General features: G+C 39.2%; 1 protein-coding gene across 1 annotated transcript in view; it reads left to right on the top strand.

Annotated features, from left to right (window-relative positions):
* VWA3B (von Willebrand factor A domain containing 3B) overlaps positions 1-17,513 on the top strand; it is a 250,566-nt gene that overhangs the window by 172,608 nt on the left and 60,445 nt on the right. The window contains exons 20-21 of the mRNA XM_011969675.1: positions 6,967-7,085; positions 12,769-12,819. Coding sequence (XP_011825065.1) covers positions 6,967-7,085; positions 12,769-12,819 — 170 coding nt within the window. The remainder of the gene's footprint in view (positions 1-6,966; positions 7,086-12,768; positions 12,820-17,513) is intronic.

Genomic DNA, 17,513 nt, shown 5'->3' with positions numbered 1-17,513 from the left:
TTTACACTGTAGTAACATATTCTCATGGGTTTATGAATGATCTTACTGACATGTCATTTGGCCAGCTGTTGTGTAGCCCTGCTTTCATTTTGTTCTATGGAGCCTGCAAATGTTTCAGTTTGAAAGGCGGACATTTAAGTTTTGGCACTTGGCCACTGGCACAACTGTAATATCTATAAAGCTGTTGCACCTACATTCAAAGATTCCCTGTGTGGGATTTACACAGCTGTTACATTTCCATTACACACATCCACTCAGAGCCTCTCGTTGGCCAATCTGATAGAAAGCTCTGGGATATTTACTGGAAGAACTGATTTAGTTGAAAAACAGTGAAGCTGGAGAATTCAACCAGGGTTGAACAATAGATAATCACCAGTTTCACACTAATTTCTCAATTTCAAAATGCTTTGTGATTGCTTTTAAACACAGCAAGAATGTTGTCAAGTGGAATTCTACCTGTTCTACTTTAACAATCAATAGCTGTGGGCACAGTTCTGTATTCTGTGTTCTCACTTTAGCATATGTTATGAACATTTTTCCTTACAATAGCCGTTTTGGGATGAATTTTAGTGATTACACTAACATTCAGTAATATGAATTACTACAGTTTATTTAACTATTCCTCCCAATTGGGAGCAGTTTACTTGGAATTTTAAAGAATGCTCATTTTCCTATATCTCTTTGCTATCCCTTAGAACAGTTAACAGTAAAACCCAAAAAAAAAAAAAAAAATCAAAAAACGCTGCTAAATGGTATTTCAATTTCAATTTCAATTCTTTTATCACTTGTGAATGTTTTCTTACGTAAGCTAAATATATCTCTTAAACTGTTTTTCACATTATTCATATTTTTCGGAAACACCTCTTAAATAGCATAGTTACGTTTTATCCTGTGCCTCAACTACAAAGAATTCAAATTTGGTGGAATCCAAACAATTATGTTCTATAATATGGTAAACTTAAAAAAAAGTTTTGAATCTCAGCCATTAATTTATATATAGTTTTAGTCTTTCATTTGTTTAATAAATGATTATTTGGGACATGTTTTGTTCTAGAAACTAGTAATTTTAAAGGGGAATAAAGGATTATAAAGTTTGATGAAGAGGAAAGACATACAATAAAACTGCAATTAAATGCATTTGTCTATAAAGGAGTTGAATAAGAAAACATGTAGAGTGCTCAGTGCCTGGCAGAGATTAAGGATAAGTATTATTATCACTATTGATAATCGCTACTGAGTATAGTGGTTGCTTACAGAGTATTTCATCTCACAGTGGGGAGAACTGTAACAGAATCAGCCCAAACTGGCCTGTTCATGCATCCCAGCAATTCCTTCTGCCATTATGGTCAGTGACTATATCTTTTTTTTTTTTTTTTTGAGAGAGTCTCGCTCTGTCGCCCAGGCTGGAGTGCAGTGGTGCAATCTTGGTTTGCTGCGAGCTCCACCTCCTGGGTTTACGCTGTTCTTCTGCCTCAGCCTCCCAAGTAGCTGGGACTTCAGGCACCCGCCACCACGCCCGGCTAATATTTTGTATTTTTAGTAGAGACAGCGTTTCACTGTGTTAGCCAAGATGGTCTCCATCTCCTGACCTTGTGATCCACGCGCCTCGGCCTCCCGAAGTGCTGGGATTACAGGTGTGAGCCACCACGCCCAGCCATGGTCAGTGACTATCTCTCTGCACCCTCCATCCCCATCTCAGTCGCTACCTCTGCCTCTCTACTAGTTACAACCTTGTCACACATGGTGTAATTATTCATATCAATTTGATAAGGCTTCTAAGTTAACCTCAAGAGAATTGAATTAAAGTAGGTAGTACCTTAATCCTCCCTTTTTTAAATCAAATATTATCCAGAAGAGTCCCTCGTTAGCCAGTTATGCTTGATTTGCATTATAACAGCAATAAGTAAACATTCTCCAAGGTGCCATGATCAGGTGGTTTTATTCCCTCCCAAACAGAGCTCTCAATGTCTTCATTAACCTCAGCTCCCTCCCCACTTGCTTGCTTACAGAAGCTGGGGGTGCCATGATTCTGTCCCCCAAGTCCTTATGAGAATGCCCCTTATGACCTCATAGTGACACTAAATTTGACATCATAAAGAGAACATTTCCCGTGAGCTCCGTGCAGCCACCATGTTGTAAAAACTAAGATGTCAGACTCGAAGTGTGGGGTGTGACTTTGTCTTTCCCTGGATCTGCATGTGGAGAGGACGGAGAGTGGGTGCACACAAGCCACATCTGAGCTACTGCCACACTGAAGCACCCAATGGCCACGAAAGGCACGAGGTTGAAATCCACAAAAGAGGGAAGTAGAACACTAAACAGTGGGTTTTTCTGAAGTACGTTAAGTCAGGAGTCAAACTGATCATGGTAAAATGTTATAATGTTGCTTAGTATTCTGTGGTATTGATTCACAATTGTGCCATACTTGGCAAATTTGGAGAGCTATCTTCAGACTTCTAATGGGGTATTTTTTCCAGGGAGAGAAAAACCTAAAGGACTTTCATGTTGTTGATTGAGACTGATCTTTTTTTTCTTCTAAAAGTTTATGTGACATATAGCTGTATTTCGAGAGGTGATTTTATTTCTTAAAAATTTCTACAAGCTTCATTCTGTTTTCAAAGTTCAGTCCTCCCACCTTTCAGCCCACTGTCTGGTTCCTTCTCTTTGACAAGAATTGTTTAGAAGCCACATGTGGAATTCATGTGGTTGTTAAGTAGCAAGATTGGACTGTGCAGTTTCTTAACTTTCTTTCTCTTCAGTTTTCTAAATCTTTGCCCATTGTTTGTTTGTTTTAGCCTTTGATGGTTTAATTACCAAATTAAATATATGTAGTTTTAAAAAAATGAAACAATACAGTACAAAGTAAAAGTCCTATCTACCTTCTTCGCTTGTCTTGAAATCTCAATTTTTAGAAGTAACCCCTATTGATAGTTTCAAACCTATTTTTTAAATTTTTCCATTATTTTAAAAATAAAGCGTTTCAGATAAAGTTGCAGCCCCCTGTGAAACCCCTTTTTGTTCCACTTTCCATTCCTCCTTTTCCAGAGATAAACCCTAGCATGAGTTTCCATATCTATTTTATTTATTTATTTATTTATTTATTTATTTATTTATTTATTTTGAGACGGAGTCCATTCTGTTGCCCAGGCTGGAGTACAGTAGTGCAATCTCGGCTCACTGCAACCTCTGACTCCTGGGTTCAAGCGATTCTCCTGCCTCAGCCTCCCATGTAGCTTGGATTACAGGCACCTGCCACCTCCCCCAGCTAATTTTTGTATTTTTAGTAGAGACAGGGTTTCACCATGTTGGCCAGGATGGTCTCGATCTCCTGACCTCCTGATCCACCTGCCTCGGCCTCCCAAAGTGCTGGGATTACAGGGGTGAGCCGCCGCGCCCAGCCTATTTTAATATTCCTAATACAAAAGCACTAAAACATTGCCCTACAGGTTTAAAACTTTATAGAAATGGTATTACATTGGAAGCACCATTATGAAACTTACTATTTGTTTTAACATTATGTTTTTGAGATTTTACCTATCTTGATTTATTTTTCCTCCTCTATTTTGCCATTAAGTGCAATACCATTTTTTGTAAATACGAATATATTTGAACTTTTTTTAACCTCTTATTTTTTATGCTTTCTGTTAAATGTCAATTTTCTTCTTTCCTGCCTTTTGTTGGATAAAGCTGTCTATATTCCCTTTTCGCTGCCCCCCGACAGCTTGTGTGCAAACAGTAGATTGTATTTTTATTCCTTTAGTGATCATTTAAAAAGTTTTAATGTACACAACAATTTTTTTTTTTTTTTTTTGAGACAGAGTCTTGCACTGTCACCCAGGCTGGAGTGCAGTGGCGTGATCTTGGCTCACTGAAACCTCCACCTCCTGGGTTCAAGCGATTCTCCTGCCTCAGCCTCCCATGTAGCTTGGATTACAGGCACCTGCCACCTCCCCCAGCTAATTTTTGTATTTTTAGTAGAGACAGGGTTTCACCACATTGGCCAGGCTGGTCTTGGACTCCTGACCTCAAGTGATCCACCTGCCTCGGCCTCCCAAAGTGCTGGGATTACAGGCATGAGCCACTGCACCTGGCCAACAATTTTTTTAACTGAGTCTCAAGGTATTCTGTATTTTTATTCTCCTCCCAAACACAATGGGGGATTTTAGTACCTTTTAATTAGTCATTAAAAACCTTTCCCCCAAAAATCTTATCACTGTGATTTAGAGTTTCACTTTTGCCTTTAGAACATATACAGTAATCTTTTTCAACTTTCAAGAGTTAAATTTTTTAACAGTTTCAGCTATATGTCTCTTTATATCTAAAAAGCACCTTTAGTTTTCTCTTCACTGTTGAATGATAGTTTAGCTGGATATAAAGGTCTCTGTTAACTGTAAATTCCCCTTAGGAAATAAAGATATTCTTTTCACATATCTATTATCTGATACATATACTACTCCTTTATACAGTCTGTTTTGTTTGAGTTGCTTTTAAGATTTTCTTTTAGATTCAGTATGTTGCAGTCTTATGATGATATGTCTATGTTTGGATTTATTTTTAGTCTTTTGTTGTGGGCTGATTTTTGATCTGAGGACTTATTTCTTTTATTAAACTCTAGAAAACTCAGCTATTGTGGTTTCAAATGCTGATTATCTAACCATCCTTCTATTCTATTCTTTTAAAATGTCTATTAATATATATTGAAGTTTCTCAATCATCAACTAGTTAACTAAATTATTTTTGTCTCTCTGTGCTATATTCTGGGGAAAGTCTTCAGTATTATCTATCACCCAGTTCACAAGTTCTTTTTTAAAATTTTGTCTAGCCTAGAATTTATTCTATTAAGATTATTTTTGTTTCAATTACGACGTCTTTTCTTCCAAGATAAATTTTTTTTCTTGTTTTTTTTTTCCCCATCCATTTCTTCTTATGGCACTTTAGTAAGTTTTTTTGTACTTTTATATGGCTATAACATCTTTGAACAACCTAATAATAAATAAACAATTTTAATCATAATTAATTTAAAGTCATTGTTAGAGGGTTCATAAAATTAATTTATTATCATGTGAATTGACATTCTGATTGTTAATTTGCTCATCTATGATTTTGGCATTTTTTGGTGTGTACTTGGGAATTCTAGTATGTTGGCTCATTTTCACAAGATTCTTTAAAAATCTGCCTTTTCTCTTTCTCATTCTATTTGGCAGTTGCCTAAATCTATCCACTTGATCCATTCCCCAAACCTCATAGGCGTTTACAGCTCTTGTTCCATGGTGATGTTGTAGATATCACAGATTCAAAGAGTGCCTTGATTTAGGTCTTGATTGTGAGGCTACATCAGTGTCCTCTCTCGCTAGGCAGGACCTTCTTCTTTCAGGGGTGAGAGACCCTCATACCAGTGCTGACGTCAGGCATTGAGCCTGACATAGGCCTTTGCTTTTCAGAACACTCCTAGTCCCACTAGCTTTCTGGAAGTTGAACTCCCACTGCCCTGCCATCTTTGGACGCACAGCTTAACAAGCCCCCAGCTTCAGCCCTGCCCATATGTTTACATTTCTGCTCAGCTTTTTGTCTCTAGAAATCTATCAGCATGTGTCCTTTTCTTTCTTTTGTTTTCTTTCTTCTTTCTTTCTTTCTTTCTTTCTTTCTTTCTTCTTTCTTCTTTCTTTCTTTCTTCTTTCTTCTTTCTTTCTTTCTTTTTCTTTCTTTCTCTCCTTCCTTCCTTCCTTCCTTCCTTCCTTCCTTCCTTCCTTCCTTCCTTCCTTCCTTCCTTCCTTCCTTCTTTGTATTATTTTCTTAAACATAGCAACAACAATAACATCATTGTATCATTTTGGAGGCAAGGGGAAACATGAAACCTTAAACTGTGTCACCTCGATTAAAATTTAAAATTTACTTCTTAAAAATAGTTCCCCACGTTTCTGAAATGCCCACGTGCTCCTCACGGGTGGAATCATTTTGAAGCCATGATAGTATAGCTTGGCATTTTCCTGTTAGGCTTTTTTGCATTTTTAAAAAATATTAATATATGGAATATACCTTTTGGGAACATGCATTTATTCCTTTATCAACAAACATTTGTTGAGGGCACACTGTGTGCCAGGTACTATTCTAAGTGATAGGAGTCCAGAAGTGAACCACACAGAATTTCTTGTCTTATGGAACTTACATTCTGATAGAGAGAGGTAGGTAATATGCAGACAGGTAAACATAAAGTTACAGTTACTATTAAGATTAAAGAGGAGTTTGGAAAAACGGTTGAAGGAGGGTTTCAGTTCTAGAGAAGATGAGGGAAGCATCCGTCACCCTGTTTCTCCCTTTGAATACAACTGTAAATCTTGGCTAGAATACATGGAGAAGCTAACAGTGAACTTTGAAATTGAAAGGGTCCCCCCAAAATCGGGGAAGGAGACCAGAATTTGAAGTTCCACCAAACCAATACATTTTCCATCTTTCCCCACCGGAGCTGCATGGCGTGAAACCAAAGATATCCCAAAACCCAGAAGTAAGTACCAGGTGCAGAGAGAAAGAACTCAAAAAGAAGCCTCATTTATTGATCACTAAGCATTCTTTGACATGTATAAGAATCTCTTATCAGAGATCACACCATTGCACTCCAGCCTGGGCTACAAGAGCGAAACTCCATTCTGATTAAAGTTTCCTGAAAACTTTTGGTGGTTGTTGTTTGGGGTGTGTGTGTGTGTGTGTGTGTGTGTGTGTGCATGTGTGTATGTGGTGGTAGTGGTGATTTCTAAAATATATAGTTTTAAACATTGAAAGGTAAAGGTTAGCAATGATATCTCTGATTCTTTTTCTCTGTGATTTACTGTGTTTTCTAATGGTCTACACTTACCATATATTGACTTTATAGTCAGAGAAAACATATTGTACAGCTATGTAGATATATTTTCGAAGGCACGCGTTAACCTATCAAGTGACACTTTCCTTTCCTTTGCCATTGACATGTAGGTGTTCCCTCTGGCACATGTGTGCAACGACACAAATAAGATGACATTAATCAACCCCCAAGGAGCCAAACTCAATATCTACAAGCAAAAAGTGGAACAGGCAATTCAAACCTATGAAAAGTGAGTATTACTCTTGGCTGCTCTTTAATGGATGTGGAATTTATTATATGGAGGAGGAGACTTCTCTTGTTTTAGTTCAGTTTTTTTTTTTTAAATGAAGCAGCTATTTAAAAATTGTTCAGGCTGGGTGTGGTAGTTCATGCCTGTAATCCCAGCACTTTGGGAAACTGAGGCAGGAGGCCAGCTTGAGGTCAGGAGTTTGAGACCAGACTGGGCAACAATAGGGAGACCTTTTCTCTACAAAAAATTTAAAAAATGATATCACAACAGGGTGATTGTAATCAACAATAATTTATTGTACATTTAAAAATAATTAGAAGAGTATAATTGGAGTATTTGTAACACAAAGGAAGGATAAATGCTTGAGGTGATGGATACCCCATTTACCCTGATGTGATTATTATATATCGTATGCCTGTATCAAAATATTTCATGTCACCCACAAATATATACACCTACTGTGTACACACAAAAATAAAAATACGATTCTGTGATGAAAAATAAATAAATAAATAAATAAATATAGGCTGGGTGTGGCGGTGCACACCTGTAGTCCCAGCTACTTGGGAGGCTGAGAGGGGAGGATTGCTTGAGCCCAGGAGTTGCAGGCTGCAGTGAACTGTGATTGCACCACTGCACTCCAGCCTGGGTGATAGAGTGAGACCTTGTCTAAAAAAAATTGCTCGTAAGGAATATAAACAACAGTGGCAGCAGCTAATGTAGGGGCTTCCTACATGCTAGGCACTGCATCAAGTACTTTACCTGAGTATCTTCAACAAGGTTTTAAAGAAACCGTCTTCCCTTTCCAAAATCCATAAAAATCTCATGTTTCCATGAGATCTGTAAAGTTTTCCTTTTAGCAGAATGCATCTGATTATTTTGGCATCTAACATTCTATAAAGTGACTAATAAAACTTGACAGTAATGAGATAATGGAAATAACAGGTTTTTTTTTTTTTTAATTTTAAAATTACTTTTATCAAGTTCAAGATGATGATCAAGTTGACGACAGTGAAAATCGCCCGTGTGGCCTTGCTGAGACAGGAGACTCTGCTCACAGGCTGGTCCTTGTCCATGCTGTAACCATCTCTCTCCCCGGTCCCCAGCCTTTAATTAATCCTGGGTGCACAAACTTAAACTCCGAGCGTTCAGCTTCGTCAGGCCAGCCTGTCCTCGGTTCTGGGAGCTGTGCGGTAGGGTTGTCATTTGCCACCACGTGGGCAGATGAAATAAAGCTCAGGGAAGTTAGCGATTGGCCCAGGCCAGCATGTGTTGGTCTGCTGTCGTTTTGCAGTATGTCTGGTATGTGCTCAGTCGAACAAATATAAGGCCTGATCCTGCCTCATGAAGGATCATTCCAATGGCAGGCCTCGCCCCACTGTGCCCATCCCAGGCCTCTCCAAACCCCCTTTAACGTGAGCCTCCATCACCGCCCTCACCCGAGAGTGGAGGCCGCCTTACCAGGCTCCTCAGCAGCCTCCGTGGACTCCTCAGTATTTCTGAATCTTTACCTGAGAGGAAAGAAGAACCAAGGATGAGTGTTCCTTTGGGAAGCAGGATGGGCTATTCAAGGTTCACCCTTCCCTGTGGTCCGGAGACTTCCAGACAGGCCTTGCCTCCCAGCTCGGCTCCTCTCCCATTACGCTGCTGTCCCCAGCTGGGTCTTTCATCCTTTCGCGCCTCAGCACCGATGACCCTCCTCAGAGATGCCTCTCGGGAGCTCCTCTCCGCGCCCACCCTGCATGTGGCCCTCAGAGCACTCACAGCTTCTGCAGGGGTGCTGGCTTGGTGACCGTCTCTGCCCTCTGGGATGTCAGCTCCCAAGACCAGGGCTCAGCCAGCCTTGCCTCGTCCTGTATCCCCTATTCCTAGCAGGTGTCCGTATGTATATGACTATTCAAATTTAATTCAAATTTTATGTAATTCAATTCTTCAAACCCAATCATTCAAAATGCAGTATAACAATACCATTCACATTCTAATGTCGTTTGCTTGAATAATTCAAATATTTGAGTCCTATAATTACCCGGCCTGTGAAAGCCTGATGCAGGGCCACGAGTGAGATAGAGCCGTGCGGTCAGACGGTTCACGGGGGTTTCCTGCTTGGTTCTGACAGCAGCTGTGTTCCAGCGTGTGACAGTCCTGGGCCTCGGATTCCTTGTTCACAGCATCTGTCTCACAGGCCTGTTGTGAGGATTACGTAAATCATGTATAAAGAGGAACTGATGTTCATGACTTCCCCCTTCGCTCCTGACTCTGCTGACGCTGAAATAACCATAGGTGCACGGAGCGAAATCGTCATCTGGTTCTTCCCACTGCAATGACCTTTTCCCAAGAATTTCAGGAAAGGTCAGGGACCCCCTTCCCAGGCAAAAGAGAGGCCTCTTTTCTTAGCAGCAAAACCAAAACAAACATAGTCATTTGTCTTCCTTCTTACTTTCAGTGAGTGAATGTGAATCTGGAAAAGCCTTTTAGTACCCTCTAGAGAAATATTGTCTCTATATTGTTATTAATTATATTAACTTCAAATTATTAATAACAATTTTAACATGATTGATATTATTTAATAATTAAGTTATTGATTGAATTGTTATTTGGTATCACTCATTTGATGTTGGTATCAAGTAAATTATTTAACATTGTTATTTAATAATATTAATCGTAACATGAATATTATACAGAACCAAATTTCCTGGTCATTTGCATTCACTAGTGAACAAATGTCAATTTCTTTTTCCATTTTGCTTCACTTTTCTCAAGATATTCAGAATATGAAAAGTAATTAATGACACATTTACCACCCCCATCCCCAATATAACATTTCTAAGGAGTTTCCCAGCAAAGATAAGCAACATGTAACTTTCAAAACAACCTTCGTGTCATCATAAATCCATCTGTTTAGGGATGGCCAGGCAAATGGAAAGCTCACAGTCCTTTGGTCAAAATAATGACACAAACTTATTATTGGGGGTCACACTTAGTGCCCATGCATGGAGTCCTTTCGTCTCATTTTAAGAATCCAGGCGGCAAGTTTGGCTTTGTGTGTCTGAGTATAAGCTTTGAGTGGATATTGCCAGGGCTGGCTGGATTCTGGAGTGATTTTTCTGCTGCTTACTTTCATGGAAAGTCTAAGGCCAAGGTCACAGCTCTCAGATCACAGAAGCAGCATCCGTTCTAGCCTGGCTCAGGGACCATGCTTAGAAACCTCTCCTTACCGTCTCCGATTTGCTGGGCCGGCTGCTCCTCAGCCTTCTGAAGTGTCACTAGTTACAAGTTGCTTTGCAAATGAGTCAACTCTTGGCACAAGCCGATTTGAGAATTAGAGATACAGAAAGTTGGTGAATGCAATCCCTCAGCCAGATTTCACTCTCCTACAAAAAACGAAGAGGGAAACCGTTGTTAGTAAAATCCCTGAACCGTGGGGCTGGACCAGCCGCGGAGAGGCCCTCAGGTCCAGTGCCTGGCCCAAATCCCACAGGGACTCCCGCATCCCACATTCTGACTGGCTTTCCTGCAGTGGCCTCCCTGGTCGGTCAAGCCATTGAAGTATTTTAGCGAAGATGGAAAACAGGGCAATGGTAACAAAGGCTATAAAAATGTGTTCCTGGAAAAATATGTTCTAAAGAAGTGAATTAAAATTAGACACCTGTGCTAGCAAACTGGACACATTTACCAGTGATAACTCAGCATTTCTAAGCCTTGCTTTTCAGAATCTGGAGGGAATAAACATTGAGCTATTCCGGCGACTGTATGTACGCATCTCTCTTAATCCTCTCAAGGATTCCAAGGGCAGGTGGTGTCAGCCTTGTGTTATCAATGAGAAAACAGTTTCCAAAGGCTATGTAGCACAGGATCACACAGCAGCAAAGTGAGGCCACCAAGGTTTGACCCCAGAGCCCTTACCCACACTCCCAGCCTCCCCACCACACTGCCTCCACTCTCAACATTTACATTTAAGGGGATTGTGAATGGGGTTTTTGTTTGTTTGTTTTTCAGAGAAGCACACACACACAAAATACCTAAAATGGATACTATAAATCCTTTTAACCAGTCTTAGAAGCCTTAATCATTATTACCTGAATCACATGACTCAAGAAAGCCAATTTCCAAATAGGCCCCAAAGAACCAGACATCTCAAGTGAGACAGAAGCACTGAGCTGGCTTATTTCCCTCTTCCTGACTCTTTTTCTGTCACTTACAGCACACTTACCTGGATCAGACACAATTTATGTGCTGTGTACACACTAGCTCAGGTCCCCATGGCGACACTAGGAGTGGAGCGGTACTATTACTATCCCCCCTTTACCGAGAAGTTGGGCACTGGCCCCAAGCCTCACGGCAAGAAGGAGAAGCAGCCGACTGAGCTTTGGGCCCTGGCATTGTGGCTCCTGAGTCCACCCTCTTCACCACCATGCAGACGCCCTTTCTATGTTCTCACCAGGCTCACGATGGGAGGGCAGAACAGGAGAATGCGGCCACCCGAAATGTGTCCTCTGAGCCCTGTCCCGCCGACGCTGGGTCTGGTGGTTAGAAGAATGCCTCCTAAAGAGCAGCAGCATTCTCCTACCTCGTTGTATGGAAGCAGTGTTTTTGTTTTTTGTTTTTTGTTTTTTTTCAGACGGAATCTCGCTCTGTCACCCAGGCTGGAGTGCAGTGGCGTGACCTCGGCTCACTGCAACCTCCTCCTCCTGGGTTCAAGCTATTCTCCTGCCCCAGCCTCCAGAGTAGCTGGGAGTACAGTCGGCCGCCACCATGCCCAGCTAATTTTTGTATTTTTTTTTTTTTCAGTAGAGACAGGGTTTCACCATGTTGGCCAGGCTGGTCTCGAACTCCTGACCTCAGCTGATCCGCCCGTCTCGGCCTCCCAAAGTGCTGGGATTACAGGCGTGAGCCACTGTGCCCGGCCGGAGGCAGTATTTTTTAATGGAACATCAGCTCACAACCCCCGGAGCCAGTGTTCTGTGCCCTGCAGCTCAGACAGCTTGCTTTCGGGTGATGATGTCCTGACACAATGACACAGAACTGGGCTGGGACTCTGAAGAAGCAACACTGATTAGTAGCCGAAAGAGCAGCTATAGCTACCCTGTAGGAACCACTAGCTCCAACCTCCTTCTTTGCTCTCAGGTCGACAGCTTCCCTCTGAAAACGTGGTCAGTCTCAGCACCGCCAGCGAGCAGCCATGGGTGAGCAAGGTGCTTCATCCAGCTGCCCCTCCCGGCAGCCTCCTTTGGAAAACAAGGCCGCCAGGCCGCTTGATCTCTAAAGTGTGTCCAATCCCATTGTTTATGACCCTGTTAACCTCTTTTGATCTGAGAATCCAGGCGGAAGAGTGGCTACAGAAAGCGAACTAAAGAACCCAGTTATGTTTCCATAAGAAGAAAAACGGTGGGTGTTTAGAAACGGTTTAAAACAGAGATAACAAAGACCAGTTTGTCAATTGCCTTTACTCAGTCTGAGTTTTACCTGACTGAGCTGGGGACTGAGCCCTCCTTTAATATTTGACACGATTGCCACAAAACCATGAGGCTGCTGCAGTGGTGCTGAGGTGACACATCCAGTGTCTTTAAGCACCTGACAGTGGCCTGGCTCAGTGGGGATGATGCTTAGATGGGCTCCCACTACAGCCTTTTGCCATGAAATGAAGTATTGCTACTAAATTATTGTTGACTTTTTTTTTTAACAGGCGCTTGAATAAAATTGTTTGGCGAGCATTATCTCAAGAGGAAAAAGAAAAGTAAGCCATTCCATTCCCTCCTCACTTTTTTTTTTTTTTTTTGGTGAAATTCACGTAACCTAAAATTAACCATTTTAAAGTGTACAACCCAGAGGTGTTTAAAATAGTCAAACTATTCTGCAAACCACTACCTTTTTCTAGTTTCAAAACTTTTTCATTTCCCCAGAAAAACACTTTGTACCCATAAATTTGTCACTCCCCATTCCTGTCTCCCCCTTTTCCGGGTTACCACGAGTCTGTTTCCCATCTCTGATTTTGGCTACTCTGGATATGTCATATGAAGGGAATCATACAGCAAGTGACCTTTCGTGTCTGGCAGCTTTTACTTAGTTAATGGAAAAACCTTATGTTTTCAAGGTCCACACAGGAATCAGTACTACATGTGTATATATACATCACATTGGTCTGCCCATTCTTCCACTGACAGGCATTTGGGTGGTTTCTGCTTTTTTGCTGTCATGAGTAATGTTGCCATATGCATCTGTGTAGAAGTTTCTTTGTGGACATATGTTTTCATTGCTCTTGGGTATACACCTAGCAGTGAATTTACTTGTCACATGGTAATTCTATGCTTAGCTTTTTGAGGAACCACCAAACTGTTTTCCACAGTGGCTATGCCATTTTTAGAACATATCTATTTTTATTGACCTATAATAATTGTAAATATTTTGGGGTACATGTGATATTTTGACACTTGCACACATGTAATGATCAAATCAGGGTGTTTAGGCTATTACCTCAAACATTTATTATCCCTTTGTGTTGGGAACGTTTTAAGTTGTTCCTTTCAGCTATTTTGAAGTACGCAATAAATTATTGTTAACTCTGGTCACTCTACTGTGTCATCAAGTGCTACAACTTCTTCCTTCTACCTAACTGTATGTTTGTATTCATCAACCAACCTCTCTTCATCTCCTCTGCCACCACACACACTCTTCCCTGCCTCTGGTAACTATGATTCTATTTTCTGCCTCCATAAGATCAACTTTTTTTTTTTTTTTGACTCCTACATATGGGTGAGAACTATTTGTCTTTCCATCCCCGGCTTATCTCACTTAATGTCATGACCTCCAGTTCCATCCACGTTGCTGCAAATGATAGGCTTGTGTTCCTTTTTTGGCTGAATAGTATTCCACTGTGTGTATAGACCACATTTTCTTTATCCATCCATCCACTGATGGACACTTAGGTTGATTCCATATCTTGCTGCAATAAACATGAGGGTGCAGGTGTCCCTATGATACATACTGATTTACTATCTTTGGATAACTGTCCAGTAATGAGATGGCTGGATCATGTGGTAGGTTCTTATTGCTCCACATCCTCACCAATACTTGACATTTTCCTTTTTTTTTTTTTTTTTTTTAAGTCATCCTCATGGGTGTGAAAGGCTATTCTATTGTGGTTTTGATACACATTTTCTTAATGACCAATGACGTTAAACATCTTTTCATGTGCTTGTTGTCCATTTGTATATCTTCTCTGAAGAAATGTTGATTCAAGTTCTTTGTCCATTTTCAAATTGGGTTGCGTTTTTGTTGGATAACTTCTGAGGATGAAGTCATTGTCAGATATCTGATTTGCCAGTATTTTCTCCCATGCTATGGGTTATCTTTTCACATTCTTCATGATGTCCTTGGATGTCCAGAAGTTTTAGGAAGTGAATGCATCTTTTTTTTCTTTTGTTTGTGTTTCTGGTGTCAAATCTAGGAATCCAATGCCAAATACAAAATCATGAGCATTTATCCTTTTGTTTTCTTCTAATACGTATATAGTTTTAGGTCTTACATCTGGGCTTTTGATCCATTTTTGAGTGAATTTTTCTATCTGGCGTGAAGTAGGGTTCCAGCTTCATTCTTCTTCATGTAAATATCCAGTTTATCCAGCACTATTTATTTAAGAGACTATATCTTTCCCTTTGAATGGTTTTGGCACTCTTGTCGAAAGTCATCTGATCATAAATGTTTGGGTTTATTTCTGGACTGTCTATTCCACTGGTCTATATATGACTATCTTTATGCAAGTTGACACTGTTTTAATTACTGTAGATTTGTATTAAGTTTTGAAATTAGGAAGTATGAGTCCTTCAACTTTGTTCTTCTATTTCAAAATTGTTTGGGCTATTCAGGGCCCCTTGAAGTTTTGTATAAATTTGAGGATTGGCTTTTCTGTTTCTGAAAAAAAAAATTGGAATTTTTATAGGCATTATATTTAATCTAAAGATTGCTTTGAAGAGTATTACCATTTTAACAATATTGTCTTCCAGTCAATGAACATAGGATGTCTTTCCATTTATTTAGTGGGTGTTTAATTCCTTCAGCAATGTTATATAGTTTTCAGTATACATGCCTTTCACATCCTCTGTTATTTTGTTCTTTTGGGTGCTATTATAAATGGGATTGTTTTCTTAACGTCATTTTCAGATTGTTCATTGCTGGTACATAAAAACATAGCTGAATTTTGTATTTGACCTCGTACCTTGCAACTTTGCTGAATTTATTGATACTAGTGGCTTTGTGTGGAATCTATGGAGTTTTCTATATATAGAAACATGTCATCTGCAAGTAGAAATAATTTTACTTCTTTCTTTCTAATTTGGATGCCTTTTGTTTCTTTTTCTTGCCTAATTGATCTAGCTAGTACTTCTAGAACAACATTGAATGGCAGTGGTGATAGGGGACATGCTTGTCTTGTTCCCGATACCAGTGAGAAAGCAAGGAAATTCCCTATATTCCTAGTTTTCTGATTGTTTTTATCATGAAAAGTGTGTGTTAAATTTTGTCAGGTGCTTTTTCTGTATATATTGAGATGATCATTTTTTTTTCCCTTTGCTCTACTAATGTGATGTATTAAATCATTTGATTTTCTTAAGTTGAACCACTCCTGCATTTCTGGCATAAATCCTACTTAGTCATAGTGTATAATCCTTTTAATGTTCTGTTGGATTTGATTTGCTAGTGTTTTATTAAGAATATTTATGTCCATATTTATAAAGAAAATGGTCTTTTGCTAGTATTTTATTAAGAATATTTATGTCCATATTTATAAAGAAAATGGTCTGTAGTTTTCTTTGGCATGTTTGTCTGGCCTTGGTATCAGGGTAATTCTCTTCTTGTTGACTGTTAAGAAGTATTCCCTCATCCATTTTTTGAAAGAGTTTGAGCAGTATTGTTGTTAATTGTTTGGTAGAATTCATCAATGAAGGCAACTGCTTCTTAACTTCCCTTTTTTTGGGGGGGTGGGATTTTGTTTTCTTATGCAAAGTATTTAATTGTTATATTGGCTGTTGAGATTATCTATTTCTTCTTGAGTCATTTTGGTCATCTGTTTCTAGGAATTTGCGGATTTCATCTAGATTATCTATTTTTGGCATAGAACTATTCATGGTATTCGCTATAATTCTTTTGATTTTTGTAAGCTGAATTAGTAACGTGCCTGCTTTCACTTCTGATAGTAGTAATTATGTGTTTTTTCCTTTCAGTCAATCTAACTGAAGATTTGTCAATTTTGTTGATATTCTTAAGGAACATGCTTTTAATTTTGTCGATTCTCTCAATTGTTTTTCTATTCTACAATTTGTTTTTAAGTGCTCTCTTTATTATTTCCTTCCTCTGCTGGCTTTCAGTTTAGTTTTCTCTCCTTTTTCTAGGTCCTTAAGATGTAAATTTAGGTTGTTGATTTGAGAGCTATCTTTTAATGAGGAATTTACAGTCATAAAACTTCTTCTGAGCACTGGCTTTGCTGCACCCATAAGTTTGGGTGTGTTATGTTTTCATTTTCATTTATCTCATATTGCTTTCTAATTTCTCTAGTAATTTCTTCTTTGGCCTGTTGGTTGTTTGAATGTGGTGTTTAATTTCTATGCATTTTCCATTTTTCCAGTTTTCCCTTCATTGTTACTCTAGCTTTATTCCATTGTGGGCGGAAAATATACTTCATGTGATTTTGACCTTTTAAATATCTTGAGAATTGCTGTGGTTAACATATGGTCTATCCCAGAAAATGTTAAATGTGCACTTAATGTATATTCTGATGTTGCTGGATGGGGTGTTTTGGATATGTTTGTTAGGTCTAGTTCATTTATAGTGTTTTCTAGTCCTCTATTTCTTATACATTTTCTGTCTAGATGTTTTATCCATTATCTAAAGTGAGGCGTTGAAGTCTCCAACTATTTTTACACAGTTGGCCCTCCATATATGTGGGATATGCATCCATAATTCAGCCAACCATGCATAAAAAATATTTTTAAAAACAGAAAAATAATAATACAACAATAAAAATACAAGTAAAAATAAGTATAGTATAACAACTATTTACATAGCATTTACATTGTATTTGGTATTATAAATAATCTAGAAATGATTTAAAGTGTACAGAAGGATGTGTGTAGGTTATATGCAAATATGACACTATTTTATTTTAAGAGGCTTGAGCATCTGTGGATTTTGGCTTCCATAGGGGGTACTAGAACCAATCCCCCATGGGTACCAAGACATAACTATACGTAACTGTGTATGCCTCCCTGTGATTCTGTCAGTATTTACTTCACACATTTTAAGCCTCAGTATGCATGTGTGTTTCTAGTTTTCATATCTGCTTGATGATTTGAGACTTTTAGCAATATAAGATGTTACCTTTTGTCTCTTGTAACAATGTATAACAAATCTATTTTGCTGGTGATATTATAGCCACTC

Source organism: Mandrillus leucophaeus, unplaced genomic scaffold, assembly GCF_000951045.1.
Source record: "Mandrillus leucophaeus isolate KB7577 unplaced genomic scaffold, Mleu.le_1.0 Scaffold9, whole genome shotgun sequence".
In the NCBI taxonomy this organism is placed as follows: Eukaryota; Metazoa; Chordata; class Mammalia; order Primates; family Cercopithecidae; genus Mandrillus; species Mandrillus leucophaeus.
Note: the sequence above shows the minus strand (reverse complement) of the source record. Positions and strands in the feature narration are given on the sequence as shown.